General features: G+C 40.0%; 1 protein-coding gene across 4 annotated transcripts in view; it reads right to left on the bottom strand.

Annotated features, from left to right (window-relative positions):
* znf827 (zinc finger protein 827) overlaps window positions 1-19,447 on the bottom strand; it is a 195,781-nt gene that overhangs the window by 41,614 nt on the left and 134,720 nt on the right. For all 4 annotated transcript variants that reach the window (XR_004565337.1, XM_034188774.1, XM_034188773.1 and 1 more), the window contains exon 6: window positions 3,328-3,570. Coding sequence is in view for 3 of the 4 variants with exons in the window: in XM_034188774.1 (XP_034044665.1) it covers window positions 3,328-3,570 (243 nt within the window). In the remaining variant the exon portion in view is untranslated. The remainder of the gene's footprint in view (window positions 1-3,327; window positions 3,571-19,447) is intronic.

Here is a 19,447-nt window from a genome sequence, read left to right as displayed (position 1 = left end):
CACTGGTCTTTGCTTTTATGGAGTGGCTCATCCTTAAAAGTTATTTAAGAATTCAACCAGTATCGCCCAATACCTGGCTTACAACTGTGTGCACGTTTAGTATTCAGCCATAAAGAGCCCTATACAAAGTTCCTGAGAAAGGAGCCATATGCCAGAGCTTCAAGGCAACGTGCTGAAGTGAATTTCAAAGCTGCAACCATCTCAGTGTTCAGCGCGACCTTGCTACTGATGTGTCTCTGAGGTCCGACTGCTCTGGGTAATTCATATTGATTGCTCATTGTGTGACAGCAACCCTCTCTGTTCCAGCCCCCCTCACATTGTAACACAGAACCCGCTTCTACGAGGGGGGCGGTTACTGTTGCCAGGTTAGCGATGCACTGGCTACATGGGTGGGCATAGTGTGTACCCCCACTGACCTCCTTATCCTCTGCTGCCCCCCCCACCCCAAAAAACCCCACCCCACTCAGTCACACTGCTCGCCAAGGACAGAGGTCTCTTTCCATGTTGCCATGGAGATGCCGCACGGGAGAAATGTAAAGGCAGGAGGGAGGGGAAGTGCAGGGGGAGAGCGTGTGCAGCCAAGTGTGCTTGAGCCGGCATGTCTGAAAACGAGTCAAGGGGGAGAGAGAGGAGGAGAGGAGGAACGAAGAGGGGGCATTTGTGCAGACACAATGCCCTATGGGGCCTTATGTGATTGTGTAAAGGTGTATATACAAGATTGTGCTTGGGGGAGGGGGGGTGTCAATGTGCGAATGTGTTAGAGCAAGAGAAAATAAATTTTACAGGCACTCGTTTTCTATATTTGAAAGAAAACCTTTCGTCTCAATAGTGTTTTATTCATGGAACAACGATACAGAGGAGCAGTGGATGCACGGATAATAATCACTTACACGTCAAACACTAGCAGTTTAATGTTGGAAAATGAAGGAAATGAGGATCAGACCATCTGCAGAAACTTTTCAAATGTTCATGTAGCAAGTTTCTCTGATATTTTGTCCATTCAGATGTTTGGATCTTAAAAACAAGGCTGCAGCTATTATATATTTTGGCAAGAGAGCATTCTATAGAATATTTCTGTGATTTATCAAACAAGTGAACAAGACTGTGTCTTACTAAAAAACAAAACAAAAAAAAAACTTTTTTCCCATGCTCCTCTGTGCAGTTTGTTTCAGTGCGGAAGGTTCCCGGTTCAAACCCCTCCCGCCACATTTCTCCATGTAATGTGGAGTTGCGTCAGGAAGGGCATATGGCATAAAAAACACATCCATCTCAGATCTGCATGTTGATTTGGAGTAAAAACAAGGGAGCAGCCGAAGGGACTTACTTACATTTGTATAAAGAGGGAAAGTGGCAGTGTTCAGTCTGAAATCAGGTCAGTGGACAGTATGTTCATTTTTCACAGCAGTAGAAAGTAATAAAGTAATAAAATGTGCAAATGAACTTCAGACAAAGCCTGCAGGACAAGTCGCGCCTTTGCCCTTGACTCTGAATTCAAAATACAACAAAACATTGCAAAAATACTCCCAAAGTAAGAGAAGAGAAGTGAAAAGAGAAGAAACTCCTCCGACAGTCACTCATCACAGTGTCTCGCTTGTTTTTCTGCCCATCACTCAGACAAGTTATCAAACCTGTAACCTCTTTGGTTCAACCACTGGACAATCTGGTGGCAAATGTTCCTACAAACGATCTTCTGCCAGTGTGTCCATGTGAAATATGAAATGGCATCTTTGGGTGGTTGGCAGTAATGTGAACAATGGTCTAGGTTTGCCACAAGAAACTGCTGTACACACTTATTCTATTTAGATGCAGTTTGTTTCCTGTCCAAAGGCTTTGCTATTCTCTGGGGTGCGATGGACACACCTTATCCGGGTAACCAGACAAATCTGAGCGCTCATATTTCATGTACTCTGGCTGATACATCTGGCCTCCCTCCCATTGAAACACATTTCCATCCAGAAATCAAACAAGCAAAACATAACTGTGTATCTGATAAGGGGTTCGATTTTTACAGTGACTGACAGTAGAGCTGAGGGACTTTTGTGAACGTCCAAGATGACTAATACTGATATGTAATGACCTTTGGAACGCAAAATTGGATCACTATTACATGACCTGGACGGTGTATTTGAGCCATATTTGGATTCAAATTAGGGGAAGGTGCCAAACTGAGAATCAACATCTTACAGTTTAGGGTCAAGATAAGGCAGATGCCTTTATTTCAGTCCTGGCTGCATGTGGAGTGATGCTAGTGTCAAACGTTTTCCAAGAACATGGTACAAATGGCAAGAGTTAGCTCGTGAATGGTTAGGGTTAGGAAAGAGAGGGTGGATTATCAGCCCAGCAGAGCGTAGGCCACAAAAGGGCCATTGCTCTCCCCAAAATGAACTTTCTTAGTTAAACCTTTTGGTACCCTTGATAAAGGATACCAGGTTTCTTAACTTTAGTTTCCTAATCTGCTCAGGTTCCAAAATAAAGGAACCCAAAAACCTCTGCCTCAGTCTACCCCATGCTGGACACTGGCCCAAAAAGGGAAGTGACGTCTCAGGTTCCTCCCCACAGGCGTGCTAGAGTCATTACCATTACATGTCTGTTCAACAGGTTGTGACCGAGTGAATTACGTCATACCAAAGATCTGAGTATTAATTTGAAGTCCAACCCATATGGATGTAGCCACCTAGCCTAGCCATAGTTACAGAAGCTCATTTGCAAATAAATGTAGTGTTGAGTTTGCATTGTGATAACACCAACACAAACAAACCAGCAGGCTGTGATGCAAACTGCTCTTTAATTAACTAAGTTATATTATTCATGCTAGCAGTAGCTTGATAGCTTATCTATCCTGATTCAGTGGGAACTAACAAGCTTACAGTTCAAATGGGCTTTTTGCATTGCTCAGCGTTCGGCACGTATTTTGTTGCTTTGATTTGCTGTAGAATCTACCCGACTGTGTATCCACACTTAAAATTAGACTCAAATATGGTCTAATCTAGCAAACAAAACCCTGATCAGCTTCTCCAATGTCACTTTCTAAACGGTGAACAAGGAGGATAGATATTATATATATGTGTGTGTACACACACACACACACGTACGTACGTATACACACATATATATATATATATATATATATATATATATAAAGTTTGTGTGTTATTATTCATATTCTCTTAAAAATTCTGTCAGGGTATGTAAACGTTTGAGCACTTTTGATCCCTGACTGCACTGCAGAGCCAAATGTGTTACTGTGAACATGTATTTACAGTGGCAGTGTATACTGAACAGGACACGTGTGTGTTTGTGCATGTTCTGGTTGAAGAAGGATCATACCTGACAGTTTGAAGAGAAGCTCAGAGGCCATTTTGACCGATATATCCTGGGAGAAGAGATCTTTCTGGGGCCAAGCCAACGTCTCAGGGAGGTTAGTCATTGGCTCACTCTTCTCACTTGCCCCTAAAGTGCTGAAGGTCAGCAGGTGAGAGGCAGGAGGGCTGAGTTCTGTGGGGGCTGGGTCCACCTCCATAGGCTCTGCCTTTACTTTCACCTTTGGGTACTGAGCATCTTTGTTGTTCTCTGTAAAAGATGATTGGGGCAAAAGATAAAAACTAATTAAGCTTTAATCAGAGACTATGGCATCAAACTACAATTCCCAGAAAAAAAAAAAAATAAATAAATAAAAGGAAATACACTTGTAAAATTTAAAGAAAAGCCATTTAGTATTAGTTACTTTAGTTTAGTATAATGTACACACATATATATATATATATATATATATATATATATATATATATATATATATATATATATATATATATATATATATATAATAAACTTCCCAAGATGATCAGCCTTTGTGTCTATTTTCTCTCTTGTCTATTTTCTCTCTCTCTCTTGTATGGACTGTAATTTGTACTGGGTTGTTTTGTAATGAAAAGTCAACACTTTTTCTTGATGTTTCAGGAATAACACTGAGAACAACCTAATTTCTTCCACAAACGTAGCCATTTTTTAGGAGAAGACAAGATAATATACAGTTTCTATATTTTTGGTTAAAATATTTACTACAGCTCAAATAAGTGCATTCAATAAAACCTAAGTATATCAACACAGATGAAACAGAAGCAAAATGAAAGTTACATGTCTTAAAATGTTAAACTCTTTCAATTTAACCATGGTGAATGGAGGAGGAAGAAGAAAAAGAAGAAAAAATGTCCTATACTGGCTCTGACATTCGTGCCAGTGCTTATTCCTGGATACTGCAGTGTGAAACGTCTATGACTTCCCCTGGACTGGACACCAGTCCATCATAGGTTACTTCTCCAGCAATGGCTGACACGCTTTATAGGTGGTCAGACTGGGACAAAGCAGATGAAACGTCTTGCACAATAACACACACAGGTAATTAAAACCCAGGCTTACATATTCGTAGCACGTGTTCTCCCCTTCTGCGATATCTGCTCTGCAATATGATGAATGGAATGTATTGAAATGTGTGAGCATGCTTGAAAATCAATTCATATGATTAAACTGTACCTGCACAACAAATTAAAGCTCAATTCATGCTCACCTTAAACAATTACTTTATTCTTTCAAAGTACCAGTCAGATGCATTCACAATATCTTGAACAAATTAAATTATTTCCAATTGGACTAAGCGGTAGAAGATGAATGAATGAATGAATTTTCTACTAACATATATAAAATGTTAAAAATCAAACTGTGCAGTACAGTATGTTTACAGCTGCTGTATGCATGGAACTAAAACAAGACAGATTAAGTGTCAAAATATGAGTGCTGCCTGCAAAGCTGAGCTGAGCTGGTTAGCATCTAGCCGTGTGATTATTAGGGCACGAGGGCACTGCGAGGTCACGCACATCTTAGGGAGGACTTCAACTCCTTATGCAGATTCAATGAAGCAAGCAGGAAGGACACTAGAACAATATATGTATGTAAACTAAGTGAGCCTTTAAGAATGTTTATAATAAGTGGAGGAGGTGAACAGACGCTGATATATCTATTAATTTTCTATCACAGCATATCAGCAACACCCTGAACTGGTAGAACTGCTGTTGGCTCACTTATTCCAAGTTCAAAAGGTTCGGCAAATTGAGCAGGCAAAAAATATTCAAGAAGACAAAGGCATGTGTTGGGAATGTGTCAAGATGATTGGCAGAGCCAAGATCAAGTCCGATCATGCCAATTTCAATCTTGTGCTGATTGTGCATCTATATTATATAATGGGGCGGAGAAAAAAAAAATTCAACTAAATGTCAGATCAAATTTATTGGCAGATGCTCAACAGACACAGAAAGCCTTGACCACCACATCTTAACATGTATTCACCAGTAGAGCTGGGTGATATAAATTTAATGGGATAATCACAATGTTGACATTAGAACACTGTGATAGACAATGAAACTGGGAGATGGCGACATAGCCAAGGACACCACGGGCCATGGACCACAACAGAAATAAGTTTTACACTCTTTGTGTCATCCTCAGGATGTTAAATGTATGAATGTGAACTGTGTGCTTTTATGGAGATGCTGAAATCCCTAAAAAATGAAATTAAAAATCAAGACATTCGACCAGGATGTGTGCCTCGTTTCAGCCACATCTCTGTTCAAGCACATGAGCTCTTCCTGAGATCTTGAGTTTCTTCTGTGTGCAGCATGCAAATTGGACATTTCGTTACGTGCTGAGCAGCACAGTTTTTCTCCACAGGACATTTGTTTTGCAAAGCACAGTCTCTCATGAGCAAATAGCCTGTAATGCCTCAATGCACTGCAGCACTGGCCAACAGCTATAAGGCTAAGGTAAGTAGTTAATTGTGTAAATGTCATTTTACCATCTCCACACTACCAGACAGTTTTACAAATATTTTTACCTGTTTGGTGGCAACAAGAAGCAATTTATCCTGAGTGCTATACACGTGTTGCTATACAGCTGGTTAGTCTGTGACAGTGTTTGCAATCTAAATGGGAATTGCTAAAAATATTGTGCCAAGTGACAAAACATCTAAAATGAGATGATATTGAAAAATGGCATCATTACCCTTTAAAATAACAACAGTTTCATTTTACGTTAATATTTGGGCATTTCAAAGAAGTTGCTTACTGTAAGTGGTGAAGACTTTTGGACAGTACAGTATATATAGTTAACCAGAATACAGAGCACTATGCTGATTATGTGGATGAATTAACTTCATAAGATATCTGTTTTATTGAGAGCAGCAGTGTGAGGGACACATTCAACCATCAGCTCCACTAATCCCTTAATCATGTAGCCAGAGCTGGCCAAAAGTAACCTAGGGGAGGCTGACAGAAGGGGAGAGAAGTGGAGGAGAGCAGTGAAGTAGTCGGCACTGTAGAGTGAGGTTCAAACAAGGGACATGCAATGGTCCATCAGTGGATCGCCACCCCAAACAAGAGGCCGACGACAACGCTGTGCTACAATATGACACTATAAGTGCCTGAATGCTGAGCTGTGGGATAACAACATTCCCAATCCCAAAGAGCCAATGCTGAGAGATCACTCACTCCCTCACAAAAAGTATACAACACAGAGTGATAACACACCATTTGATCCTAAGCACACTGTTACTGAAATACAAACACCACATCATAGAAGTCCAGATCAAAAGTGAGCCTGTCACAAAATAAATAAAGAAAATACCCCCTCAATCCCACACTGATAATAGCTGCAGCTTTTTGGTCAAAGTCATGACCCAATGTACTGAAGTACTGAAAAGCAACTCCTCAGTTCGTGTGAATCAAGCCGGTGTAGTTGAGTATTTACGCATTAAGATGTCATCACCTTCTGGTGTAGAAGCATCGCGATACCCCACAGAACCAGCTCAAAAAATATCGGTGTAAGTAGGTCAGCATTCCCACTCCTTGTGATAACTGCGGTTACATGTACCAACTGGTCATGAAAATTTGGGGTACAGTGGATATTTTGGGGGTACAACAAAAGATCCCAATAACTCACAAAAAATTAATAATATTGTTTAATCTCTCGCTTGTTTAATTGTTCATTTGCAGAAGGCAAACATAGAATTTGGACATTGAGCCACAGCGGACTATAATTCTTTGACACAGTCACATGATTCAAAAACACTTGTAAAATACTGAATTTATCATGATTCCATGAGTCATTTAACAATATTTTTTCCAGACCATGAAAGGCTGCCACTAAATAAAAGCCAGTTATGAATGTACTACAAATCAAGAGAAAGTCAAAGAAACCGAGAACCGACCCAAACACAGACTAACTGAAGAAACAAGACAAATATTGTGTCAATCAGGGAAAAAAATACTAACTCTAAATAACTCAACAAGAACAAAAAGTGACAGAAATAAATAAATGGCTATCAACACTTTAGTTATAAATTAAAACAAAAGATATCCAGTAAAAAAATAATAAAATGAAGTGTTACTGAAATATAAAGGTTTACATTTTACAAATATTATTACAGTGAATCTCTGTTTAAAAGTTGTGGTTAAATAATTCTCAAGCACAACTTGGCAAAAAACAAAAAACAAAACAAAAAAACAAAAAATAAACTAAAATCCGGTGTCGCAGACCGAACAGTTGGCCCCTAAAAATCGGTCCGCCTTTTGCATCTGCGCATGCGCCATTTCAGACCACAGCAGCACTTCTGAGACAGAGTCTCCTCACCCAAAGCAATCAAATGGATTAATAGGATTATTAACCATCAGATGATAAAGGTAAAACCTCTTAAATCTTTCTAAAGTCAGTTTTAAGCAGAAACCTGATGAAATTCCGTGAGGCTCGGAAATAACTGACGCACAGTGAACACATCAGCTAGGGCCATGATTGCTTCATCTGTCTTTTATGAAGAAATAATGCTGAATTTATGTGGAAATGATTGTTGTACAAAAGCTTTAGTTATCTGCCGCTGAGATAGATGATGACTAGAGTGCAATTTTAAGCAGAAATGAGGTTTTAATCTGTGAAGCGCAGCTAATGATGCATGCGTACATGCAAAAGGCAGACTGATTTTTAGGGGGGGACTGTTCAGTTGGCAACACTGGTGTTCTGAGCTCTGGGGGAAAAAAAATAGATTCATCACTACAGTAATTTCATGTGGCTTCAGGTTTTCTGTCTTTTTTTTGGGGGGGGGGGGGGTTGCATGCGCTCTACATACTCTTCTTAGCAGAGCATGTGCTCTGACCACCTTTCATGCAGACACAAAACAAAAGGTTTCACATAGACATAGAATTTAAAAAAAATTTTTTTTGTTTATTGTTTTTATCTAGATGCAGTGAGCAATGCGTTGTGAGCATGACAAAGCACAAACATGTCCCCTAAATGCAACTGTATGCACCACCACGCTTGAGTTAAAATGGCAGAAAACTAATTTTCTCATAGCATTATAGTGAGAGTACAACCCCTGGCAAAAATTATGGAATCACCGGCCTCGGAGGATGTTCATTCAGTTGTTTAATTTTGTAGAAAAAAAGCAGATCACAGACATGACACAAAACTAAAGCCATTTCAAATGGCAACTTTCTGGCTTTAAGAAACACTATAAGAAATCAGGAAAAAAAAAAACTGTGGCAGTCAGTAACGGTTACTTTTTTAGACCAAGCAGAGGGAAAAAAAATATGGAATCACTCAATTCTGAGGAAAAAATTATGGAATCATGAAAAACAAAAGAACGCTCCAACACATCACTAGTATTTTGTTGCACCACCTCTGGCTTTTATAACAGCTTGCAGTCTCTGAGGCATGGACTTAATGAGTGACAAACAGTACTCTTCATCTATCTGGCTCCAACTTTCTCTGATTGCTGTTGCCAGATCAGCTTGGCAGGTTGGAGATTTTCAATTGGATTAAGATCCGGACTATTTGCAGGCCATGACATTGACCCTATGTGTCTTTTTGCAAGGAATGTTTTCACAGTTTTTGCTCTATGGCAAGATGCATTATCATTTTGAAAAATTATTTCATCATCCCCAAACATCCTTTCAATTGATGGGATAAGAAAAGTGTCAAAATATCAACGTAAACTTGTGCATTTATTGATGATGTAATGACAGCCATCTCCCCAGTGCCTTTACCTGACATGCAGCCCCATATCATCAATGACTGTGGAAATTTACATAATAATAATATTATAAATCTCATAGGAACGGCACCAAACAAAAGTTCCAGCATCATCACCTTGCCCAATGCAGATTCGAGATTCATCACTGAATATGACTTTCATCCAGTCATCCACAGTCCACGATTGCTTTTCCTTAGCCCATTGTAACCTTGTTTTTTTCTGTTTAGGTGTTAATGATGGCTTTCGTTTAGCTTTTCTGTATGTAAATCCCATTTCCTTCAGGCGGTTTCTTACAGTTCGGTCACAGACGTTGATTCCAGTTTCCTCCCATTCGTTCCTCATTTGTTTTGTTGTGCATTTTCGATTTTTGAGACTGTCTTGACGCTTTGATGTCTTCCTTGGTCTACCAGTATGTTTGCCTTTAACAACCTTCCCATGTTGTCTGTATTTGGTCCAGAGTTTAGACACAGCTGACCGTGAACAACCAACATCTTTTGCAACATTGCGTGATGATTTACCCTCTTTTAAGAGTTTGATAATCCTTTCCTTTGTTTCAATTGACATCGCTCGTGTTGGAGCCATGATTCATGTCAGTCCACTTGGTGCAACAGCTTTCCAAGGTGTGATCACTCCTTTTTAGATGCAGACTAACGAGCAGATCTGATTTCATGCAGGTGTTAGTTTTGGGGATGAAAATTTACAGGGTGATTCCATAATTTATTCCATGGAATTGAGTGAGTCCATATTTTTTTCCCTCTGCTTGGTCTAAAAAAGTAACCGTTACTGACTGCCACAATTTTTTTTCTTGATTTCTTATAGTGTTTCTTAAAGCCAGAAAGTTGCCATTTGAAATGACTTTAGTTTTGTGTCATGTCTGTGATCTGCTTTTTTTCTACAAAATTAAACAACTGAATGAACATCCTCAGAGGCCGGTGATTCCATAATTTTTGCCAGGGGTTGTACAATAGTAAGAGTTTCAGAACATGTTCAGAATACACTGACAGAATTTCAGCCTGTGTAATAGTGCAACACCATTTTTTCTTTCTTGAGTGACAGTCGAGTGTATGTGGCCGAAATGGACCCAACAACTGACCAGCCTAGTAAGACGTATGTAAAATACTGCGTGAGGAAAATTAAGTTTTAAAGATGTTCACATTTCAGAGAATATAGCTCATAATTTACTCAATAATGATTTATTTCATCCATCTGTGATGCTGCCTGCATCTCTACATGCAGGTACGCATACAGTGTTAGAATTTTGCATGTATGCTCATTTTTGTGCGTGATGCATGCACTGCATGGGAATGCTGGTAGATACTCCAAGGGACCTGTTGACACGTCTAGTCTTTGCTTAAATTCTACTTTTTATTCAAAATCTAGTCAGTAAATATAAATATATACTGTTGATAAGACCTAGAAATGTGATACATCTGGGTGTTTTCATCAGAAGACTTGTTTGATCAGTCAGAGAAAATAAAACAATATGTACTGGTTAAGATTTATTCAAATGGGATTCATTTTACAAACTTATGTTTGGTAATTTTTTGTATTTCATGAGGTGGAAGATGAAGTGTTCCATTCAACGAGCCTTGTTGAATGGAACACTTCATCTTTCACCTCATGAAATATTCCTCCCATTGCACTCAAACATTCATTATTTGTAAACCAATGAACTCTGCTAATAATTACTTTCCCTGAACTCCATGTACAAAATTAATCCCGTCCGAATAGGGCATCACACATCTTTGTTCAAGTGGCTGGTGCATGGTTGATGAATTAAGAGATGCCCTTTTCAATTCATTTCAGGCATTAAACAAATCCACACCAGCTTTTTTCCTGAAGAGGTACATTGGCTTCTGCAATCAAGGACAACCTGTTTGATGGCAAGTTCATATGTATTAAACGGGCTAAAACATGTCTCTAAGTGCTGACTATCAGGCATAAAAGGTTGCAAATGAAACGACTGCACATTTTTGTACGGCGTGTAAATGGGATCTGCAGGTCAAGTCGGTCTAAATACACTATACATTCTTTTATTCCCTTGACACTACACCCCTCAGTTTTTGTGAAAATTAATAAGTAATGAAGAAAAGTAAGAAAATTAATAAGTATGATTTCTGGGATGTGATGCTTGTGGTAATCAAACTTGACCTCTGGTGTCACCTTGAACCAGTTTAGATGTGAGTATTGCTAGAAGATTTAAAAAAAGATATGCATCTACATTTAGTCACAGGCCACACATGCACAGCCATCTTACTGCAGTGCACATTGATAAATAGGCAGCGTTAGAACAAAAAAAATTCCAAAAGACAGGCAGTCAGGGAGACAGGCAGAGGGAGAGACAAAGAAAAAGGATAACAGGGGGAGGAACTGTCAAACTGTGCCAGAAAAGAACACCTCAGGGTAAGAGAGGAAAGAAGAAAGTGGGATGAGAGAGAAGAGCTGGGAGATGATAGAAGGACGAGAAATGACTGGAGCCTAAATGACAACCTCTCCACCTCTCCTCCTCTTGCCATCCCATTCTAGCTCTTCATCATGCTGTTATTCCACATCTCTCTATCCCTGCCCCCATCCTTCTCCGTCTCAATCTCTCTATTCTCCTGCTTTCGTGCAGACCTGCTCAGACAGGGGTGAAGAGTTCAGGCGCTTCAAAGGCTGCAGTGTGGAGACTGCATGTCATGTGGGAGTCACAGCAGTCTTGCCTGCAGACTTCACAGACAGCTGCTGCTACAATTGATCCTCAACCAGCTATCTTTCAGTAGTTCAGTCCACCAACAGTTGCAAACTGCAGCTACATCTGACTTCAGACCAGCATGCTTGATCAACAGCCCATAAGGAGCCACATGCGGCCACTACAAGGTGGACCTAGAGAAATCTATAAGTATAAGTGTTAGCTGCAACTGATCCAAGATTAGTAAGGCGTTTTATTATATGGCTACAACAGTATGCGCTCTGATTGGCTGATTTCCGGTCTGATGTTTTCCCATATCAGACCATTACCCATGACAATCAGTCCAGATCGCGTGTCAGATTTGCGACTGTTTACAGTTTTCACGGTGCGAAACAAAACCAAACAAAAAGCAAACAAAGAAACTGAGCAACAAAGAGGACCATCTCCGATCAAATTTTATTACACTGAGGAGTGTGAATTGGAGGAATTGATTGGCAAATGAGCTCAAAGTGGACATGCAAAATATAGACCAACAAGATGAAAACACAGCTCTCACTGCCACTGTCAAAACCTCATTCTGATATTTTCTCGTACAGACCTTGTGCTCAGTTAATAGTCCTTTAATATTCAAAAAGCCAAAAGATATCAGCAGACTGCCCCCCTTGTGACTATTATTTTGGTATGTAAAACTTGCAACTAGGGTCTCATTTCTTAGACTCAATAACGATTAAATGAATGCTGCAAATTGCGTTAATCACGTGGCTGTACAGTGTATCCAGAAAATATTCACAGCGCTTCACTTTTTTCAACATTTTGTGATGTTACAGCCTTATTCCAAAATAGAGCAAATTCCTTTTTTCCCCTAAAAATTCTAATCACAACACCCCATAATGATAACATGAAATAAGTTTTTTTTTTTTGTTTGTTTTTGTTTTTTTAGGAAGTTTTGCAAATTTATTAAAAATAAGAAGCTAAGAAATCACGTGTACATAAGTATTCACACCCTTTGCTCAATACTTTGTTGACGCACCTTTGGCAACAATTACAGCCTCAAGTCTTCTTGAATATGATGTCACAAGCTTGGTGTACCTATCTTTGGGCAGTTCTGCCCATTCCTCTTTGCAGCACCTCTCAAGTGCCATCAGGTTGGATGGGGAGCGTCAGTGCACAGCCATTTTCAGATCTCTCCAGAGATGTTCAACTGGATTCAGGTCTGGGCTCTGGCAGGGCCACTCCAGGACATTCACAGAGTTGCTATGAAGCCACTCCTTTGGCTGTGTGCTTAGGGTCACTGTCATGCTGAAAGATGAACTGTCGCCCCACTCTGAGGTCAGAGCCCTCTGCTGCAAGTTTTCAACCAGGATGTCTCTGTACATTGCTGCATTCATCTTTCCCTCAATCCTGACTAGTCTCCCTGTTCCTGCTGCTAAAAACATCCCCCCGGCATGATGCTGCCACCATCATGCATCACTGTATGGTATTGACTAGGTGATGAGCGGTGGGTGCATGGTTTTCTCCAAGCATAATGCCTGGCATTCATTCATTCATTCATGAATTCATTATTTCATTGAAGCCTTTGCCAATGCCAAAGACTTCAATCTTTGTCTCATCAGACCAGAGAATTTTGTTTCTCATGGTCTGAGAGTCCTTCATGTGCCTTTTGCAAACTCCAAGCAAGCTGCCATCTGCCTTTTACTAAGGAGTGGCTTCCGTCTGGCCCCTCTACCAGGGCTGATTGGTGAATTGCTGCAGAAATAGTTGCCCTTCTGGAAGGTTCTCCTCTCTACAAAGAGGAAGGCTGGGGCTCCGTGACCACCGGGTTCTTGCTCACCTCCCTGACTAAGGCCCTTCTTCCCCAATCGTTGAGTTTAGATGGGCGGCCAGCTCTAGAAAGAGACCTGGTTGATCCAAACTTTTTCCATTTACGGATGATAGAGGCCACTGTGCTCATTGGGACCTTCAAAGCAGCAGAAATGTTTCTGTGCCCTTCCCCAGAGTTGTGACTTGAGACAATCCTGTCTCGGAGGTCTACAGACAATTAGCTTTGGCTTCATGCTTGGTTTGTGCTCTGACATACGCTGTCAACTGTGGAACCTTATATACAGACAGGTGTGTGCCTTTACAAATCAAGTCCAATCAACTGAATTTACTCCAGGTGGACTTTGATTAAGCTGTAGAAACATCTCAAAGATGATCAGTGGAAACAAGGTGCACCTGAGCTCAACTTTGAGCTTCATGGCAAAGGCTGTGAATACTTATGTACTCGTGATTTTTTTTTAAAAAATCTTTTAATAAATTTGCAAAAATCTAAACAACCCCAATTTCTTTTCACATTGTTATTATGGAGTATTTTGATAAAAGATAAAAAAAAAAAAAAGAATTTCATCCATTTTGGAATAAGGCTGTAACACAAAATGTGAGAAAAAGTGAAGTGCCGTGAATACTTTCAGGATGCACTGTATATCTCAGAAACTACAAGGATTACAGTGGTCCCTCGTTTATCATGAGAGTTACGTTCTAAAAATAACCCGCGATAAGCGAAATCCGCAAAGTAGTCAGCGCTATTTTTTGCAATTATTATAGATGTTTTAAGGCTGTAAAACCCCTCACTACACACTTTATGCGCACAGCAGACAGGAGGGCGGTGTGAGTGGCCTGGAGGCATCGGAGGCAGTGAGGGCAATCGCGGTGATGCCGACCGGTGCCAGGCCCGGCCGCCTGATAAGGACGCAGAACACAATGCGCTGTATAAAAAAAAAAGCATGCAAAATTGCACACACACACACAAAAAAAATCTGTGAAACTGCGAGGCCACGAAAGGTGAACCGCGTTATAGCGAGGGACCACTGTATTTGTATTATCTTGGTATCATAATACAGGTAGCACCTCAGAGTACTGCAGAGGTCTAAGAATCAGTATATATATATATATATATATATATATATGTTTGAGTCAGAGTAAATGAAGATGGTACGACAAAAAAAAAAAAAAATCATTTGCGCCTAAAAAAAAATAAAAGTACAGCTTTAGGGTGAATTGTCCTTTGGAATAATGCGGCTACCATCCAAAACCTTGAAAAAAATCATATTACAATGTCTGACCGCTAACTGCACACCAAAGATGATGCCAAAAACAGAAGCAGAGAAGTTCTGGAGAAGTATGTGTTGAGTAATATTTAGGTGGACTCTCCAAATGGACCATTTTGGCACAATGTGTGCCATCTAGTATTTCTCAGGTACCAAATTATACTACTAATTTTGCTTCACTTGTGTCACAAAAGGTATTCATTCCATCCATGGGGGGTGGGTGTTTTGAAAAAATTCACCACACAAAAGTCCTCTACATCCCCCTGCATAATGCTCAGTGTACCTCTGAACACACAAAGACTGGTAAACATGGCATTATCTCGGAACCCACTGGTCTATTTGGATGACTGACACCTCTGTCAAACCAGCAGAGCCAATAGAATTGAGATGCAGTCCCCAAATCTATATCAGCAACATCATTCGGCAATCACAACAAAGAATCATGAGAAATCCCTGCTTTACTCCACATTGTGCTCCATCTCCCGGAGCAAAAAGTTGGCAAAACCACTCCGGAATCATTTCAGTGTGACACGGGGGCATAGCATTTCCCGTTTCTAATGAAGTTTTGCACTGGAACGTGATTTATGATCACAAAACAGCAAAGGTAGGATGTAATTTCTGGTTATTGCTGTGTGAAGTGAAGTTTATTTTTAGTGGATTTTTTTTTAGCTGTTGGGTCGGTGAATTTTGGACACACAGTGATAAAACATATACCGCTGTCATCTGTGGAACCTTCTCTTTCATATGGTGTACTGTTTATATCGGTAGCATGAAGTAGCGCAAACGCATGTGTCGGCTTTGTTGGTGTGTACCATTAGCGTCTTTTTCCTCCTGCTTGTTCGTTTAGTTGTTTGGTTTTAGAATTTTGTTTTGCTTCAGTAGAAATGTTTTTTTTGGCTTTTAGTAGAGCTTCTAACCGTTATGTGGATATGCAACATGCCATGGTTGCTACATGTTTAGCATGGTTGTAAACTTTTTTTTTTTTTTGGCTGAAAACACCACAGCCCCCAGCCCCAGGGGCCCCTGGGTTTTATAGGTTAAGGTTTAAAAAAGACAACAGCAGAAAAGGCCACTGGTTCATTAAACAGAATTACAGTTTAAGCATGACTGCTTGGTTTTCATGTGAAAATTAGTGTTACATCTATAAAAATATGTAACAGGTGCTTTGACTCTTAAATGGTGCAAACCAGAACATAAAAACGGGTAGAATCCTCACAGTCTCAGTGCTGCACTGCTGATCTGAGCTGAAGACACATCGAAATTATATTTATATCCAAATGAATAGATATTTGGCATTATTTTTTCATGATTTTCACTGCCATTATTTTCCTTGGCATCAATAAAAATATTTCTGGCCTGACAAAGGTTCTTGTTGGCCTGATTTATCATGGTATTGACAATACTGTGCAATTCATCTCATGCTGCACATACACTGATGATTACTACGACAGTGTACCGCCCATCCTTACATGGGCGGTCAAATCAAAACAGCCAGCTGGACATGGCTACTGTGTTTTGGGCACCGTCTCATCCAACACTGGGAAAGTAAATAGCTGACACTGATGTATGATGCATTTTAATGAAACATGGCTGAATTGACATTCCAAAATAACAAACTGGACGACAGGGAAAATCATTTTATCATCCATTCATACTGGTAACCCAGGAAACAGATACTGAAGGGGGAACAAAGCAAATCTCTTTGCATTAGAACTGTAGGCAGTAATGAGGAGTAAGAGAGAGAAAAAGATAAGGAGGTAAGTAGGTTGGGAGTGAGGGAGGTCACTGAGTGAGCACACTGAGGGGTTGTGGTGAGGTCGCGGTCAGAGCAATATAGAGCTTTACATGAAGTTTGCCAGCAATATACCACCAATATGAATTAGAATGATGAGTTACAGACAATATAAGTACATGTACTGTAAGATATGCTGCCTATAATCATCTTTTCTTTGCATCACAATTCTGAATCTCATGAGTCTGTAAGATAAATCATCAGGATTACAATCACTGGAAATAAGCAGGCAAAATGTTTTGTGTATTTTTAATTTTTTTTTACTAATCTGGTTCAATGTCACATTCTCACGTCGGCTATTAAAACAGGCAATCCCTTCAATAAAATGATTAGAATTTGCATGAAAAGATTAGTTTTCTTTGTCATATCAGTGTTATTACCCAGCACAAAAAACAAACAGTCACATGCTGCATTTTCCTCACTTTCAACTGTTCCTATGACATGAACAACTTCTTTTTTATCATTATAAATTCTTTTTAAAAAGATCAGAAAACAGAAATAAATACATGACTGCTGTTCTTGTTGGTCTTTTTGGCTGTGCTCGGTTGTTCAGGGTTGTCACAGTGAATACAGTCCAGATCCACATTGGGAATTGGCACAAATTCTGCACCATGTGCCCTTCCTGACATAGCTCCAATTCTACATGGAAAAACTCACACATCCCCTGGGCTTCACAAGCGGTCTCCCAGCCAAGTACAAATCAGGACCTACTCTGCTTGCTGCTTTCCCCCTGCCATCCCCTCATTACCCCATCCCCGTAGAGACGGTGCCTGCTCCCAGACCACCAATAACCAGCAAAAATATATTTAAGCATAAAAATTCAAAAAGAAAAAATAATATAGCACCTTCAACTGCACCACAGACTAAAACAGTTAAATGTGGTCTATTAAACATTAGATCTCTCTCTTCTAAGTCCCTGTTAGTAAATGATATAATAATTGATCAACATATTGATTTATTCTGCCTTACAGAAACCTGGTTACAGCAGGATGAATATGTTAGTTTAAATGAGTCAACACCCCCGAGTCACACTAACTGCCAGAACACTCGTAGCACGGGCCGAGGTGGAGGGTTAGCAGCAATCTTCCACTCCAGCTTATTAATTAATCAAAAACCCAGACAGAGCTTTAATTCATTTGAAAGCTTGACTCTTAGTCTCGTCCATCCAAATTGGAAGTCCCAAAAACCAGTTTTGTTGTTATCTATCGTCCACCTGGTCGTTACTGTGAGTTTCTCTGTGAATTTTCGGACCTTTTGTCTGACTTAGTGCTTAGCTCAGATAAGATAATTATAGTGGGCGATTTTAACATCCACACAGATGCTGAGAATGACAGTCTCAACACTGCATTTAATCTATTGTTAGACTTGATTGGCTTTGCTCAAAATGTAAATGAGTCCACCCACCACTTTAATCATACCTTAGATCTTGTTCTGACTTATGGTATGGAAATTGAAGACTTAACAGTATTCCCTGAAAACCCCCTTCTGTCTGATCATTTCTTAACAACATTTACATTTACTCTGATGGACTACCCAGCAGTGGGGAATAAGTTTCATTACAGTAGAAGTCTTTCAGAAAGCGCTGTAACTAGGTTTAAGGATATGATTCATTCTTTATGTTCTCCAATGCCATATACCAACACAGGGCAGAGTAGCTACCTAAACTCTGAGTGAGATGGATTATCTCGTCAATAGTTTTATATCCTCATTGAGGACAACTTTGAATGCTGTAGCTCCTCTGAAAAAGAGAGCCTTAAATCAGAAGTGCCTGACTCCGTGGTATAACTCACAAACTCGCAGCTTAAAGCAGATAACCCGTAAGTTGGAGAGGAAATGGCGTCTCACTAATTTAGAAGATCTTCACTTAGCCTGGAAAAAGAGTCTGTTGCTCTATAAAAAAGCCCTCCGTAAAGCTAGGACATCTTACTACTAATCACCAATTGAAGAAAATAAGAACCCCAGGTTTCTTTTCAGCACTGTAGCCAGGCTGACAAAGAGTCAGAGCTCTATTGAGCCAAGTATTCCATTAACTTTAACTAGTAATGACTTCATGACTTTCTTTGCTAATAAAATTTTAACTATTAGACAAATTACTCATAACCATCCCAAAGACATATCATTCTCTTTGGCTGCTTTCAGTGATGCCAGTATTTGGTTAGACTCTTTCTCTCTGATTGTTCTGAGTTATTTTCATTAGTTACTTCCTCCAAACCATCAACATGTCTATTAGACCCCATTCCTACCAGTCTGCTCAAGGAAGCCCTACCATTAATTAATGCTTCGATTTTAAATATGATCAATCTATCTTTATTAGTTGGCTATGTACCACAGGCTTTTAAGGTGGCAGTAATTAAACCATTACTTAAAAAGCCATCACTTGACCCAGCTATCTTAGCTAATTATAGGCCAATCTCCAACCTTCCTTTTCTCTCAAAAGTTCTTGAAAGGGTACTTGTAAAACAGCTAACTGATCATCTGCAGAGGAATGGTCTATTTGAAGAGTTTCAGTCAGGGTTTAGAATTCATCATAGTACAGAAACAGCATTAGTGACGGTTACAAATGATCTTCTTATGGCCTCAGACAGTGGACTCATCTCTGTGCTTGTTCTGTTATGCCGCGTTCACACCGGGCGCGACGCGAGCAACTGCAGCCACAGGTTGCCATGTAATCCCTATTTAAGGATGCGTTTTGGCGCCAAACCGTGCAGCGCGACACGATGGAGGCGAGTGAAGCGATTTTGAGCATCTTGCGCGTTTGTGGCGCGATATTGCGTCGCGTCACGTCGCCCTCCTCCCCAAGTTCAAAAATCTGAACTTTTTCGTCTCGT

Source organism: Thalassophryne amazonica, chromosome 15 (assembly GCF_902500255.1).
Source record: "Thalassophryne amazonica chromosome 15, fThaAma1.1, whole genome shotgun sequence".
Taxonomy (NCBI): Eukaryota; Metazoa; Chordata; class Actinopteri; order Batrachoidiformes; family Batrachoididae; genus Thalassophryne; species Thalassophryne amazonica.
Note: the sequence above shows the minus strand (reverse complement) of the source record. Positions and strands in the feature narration are given on the sequence as shown.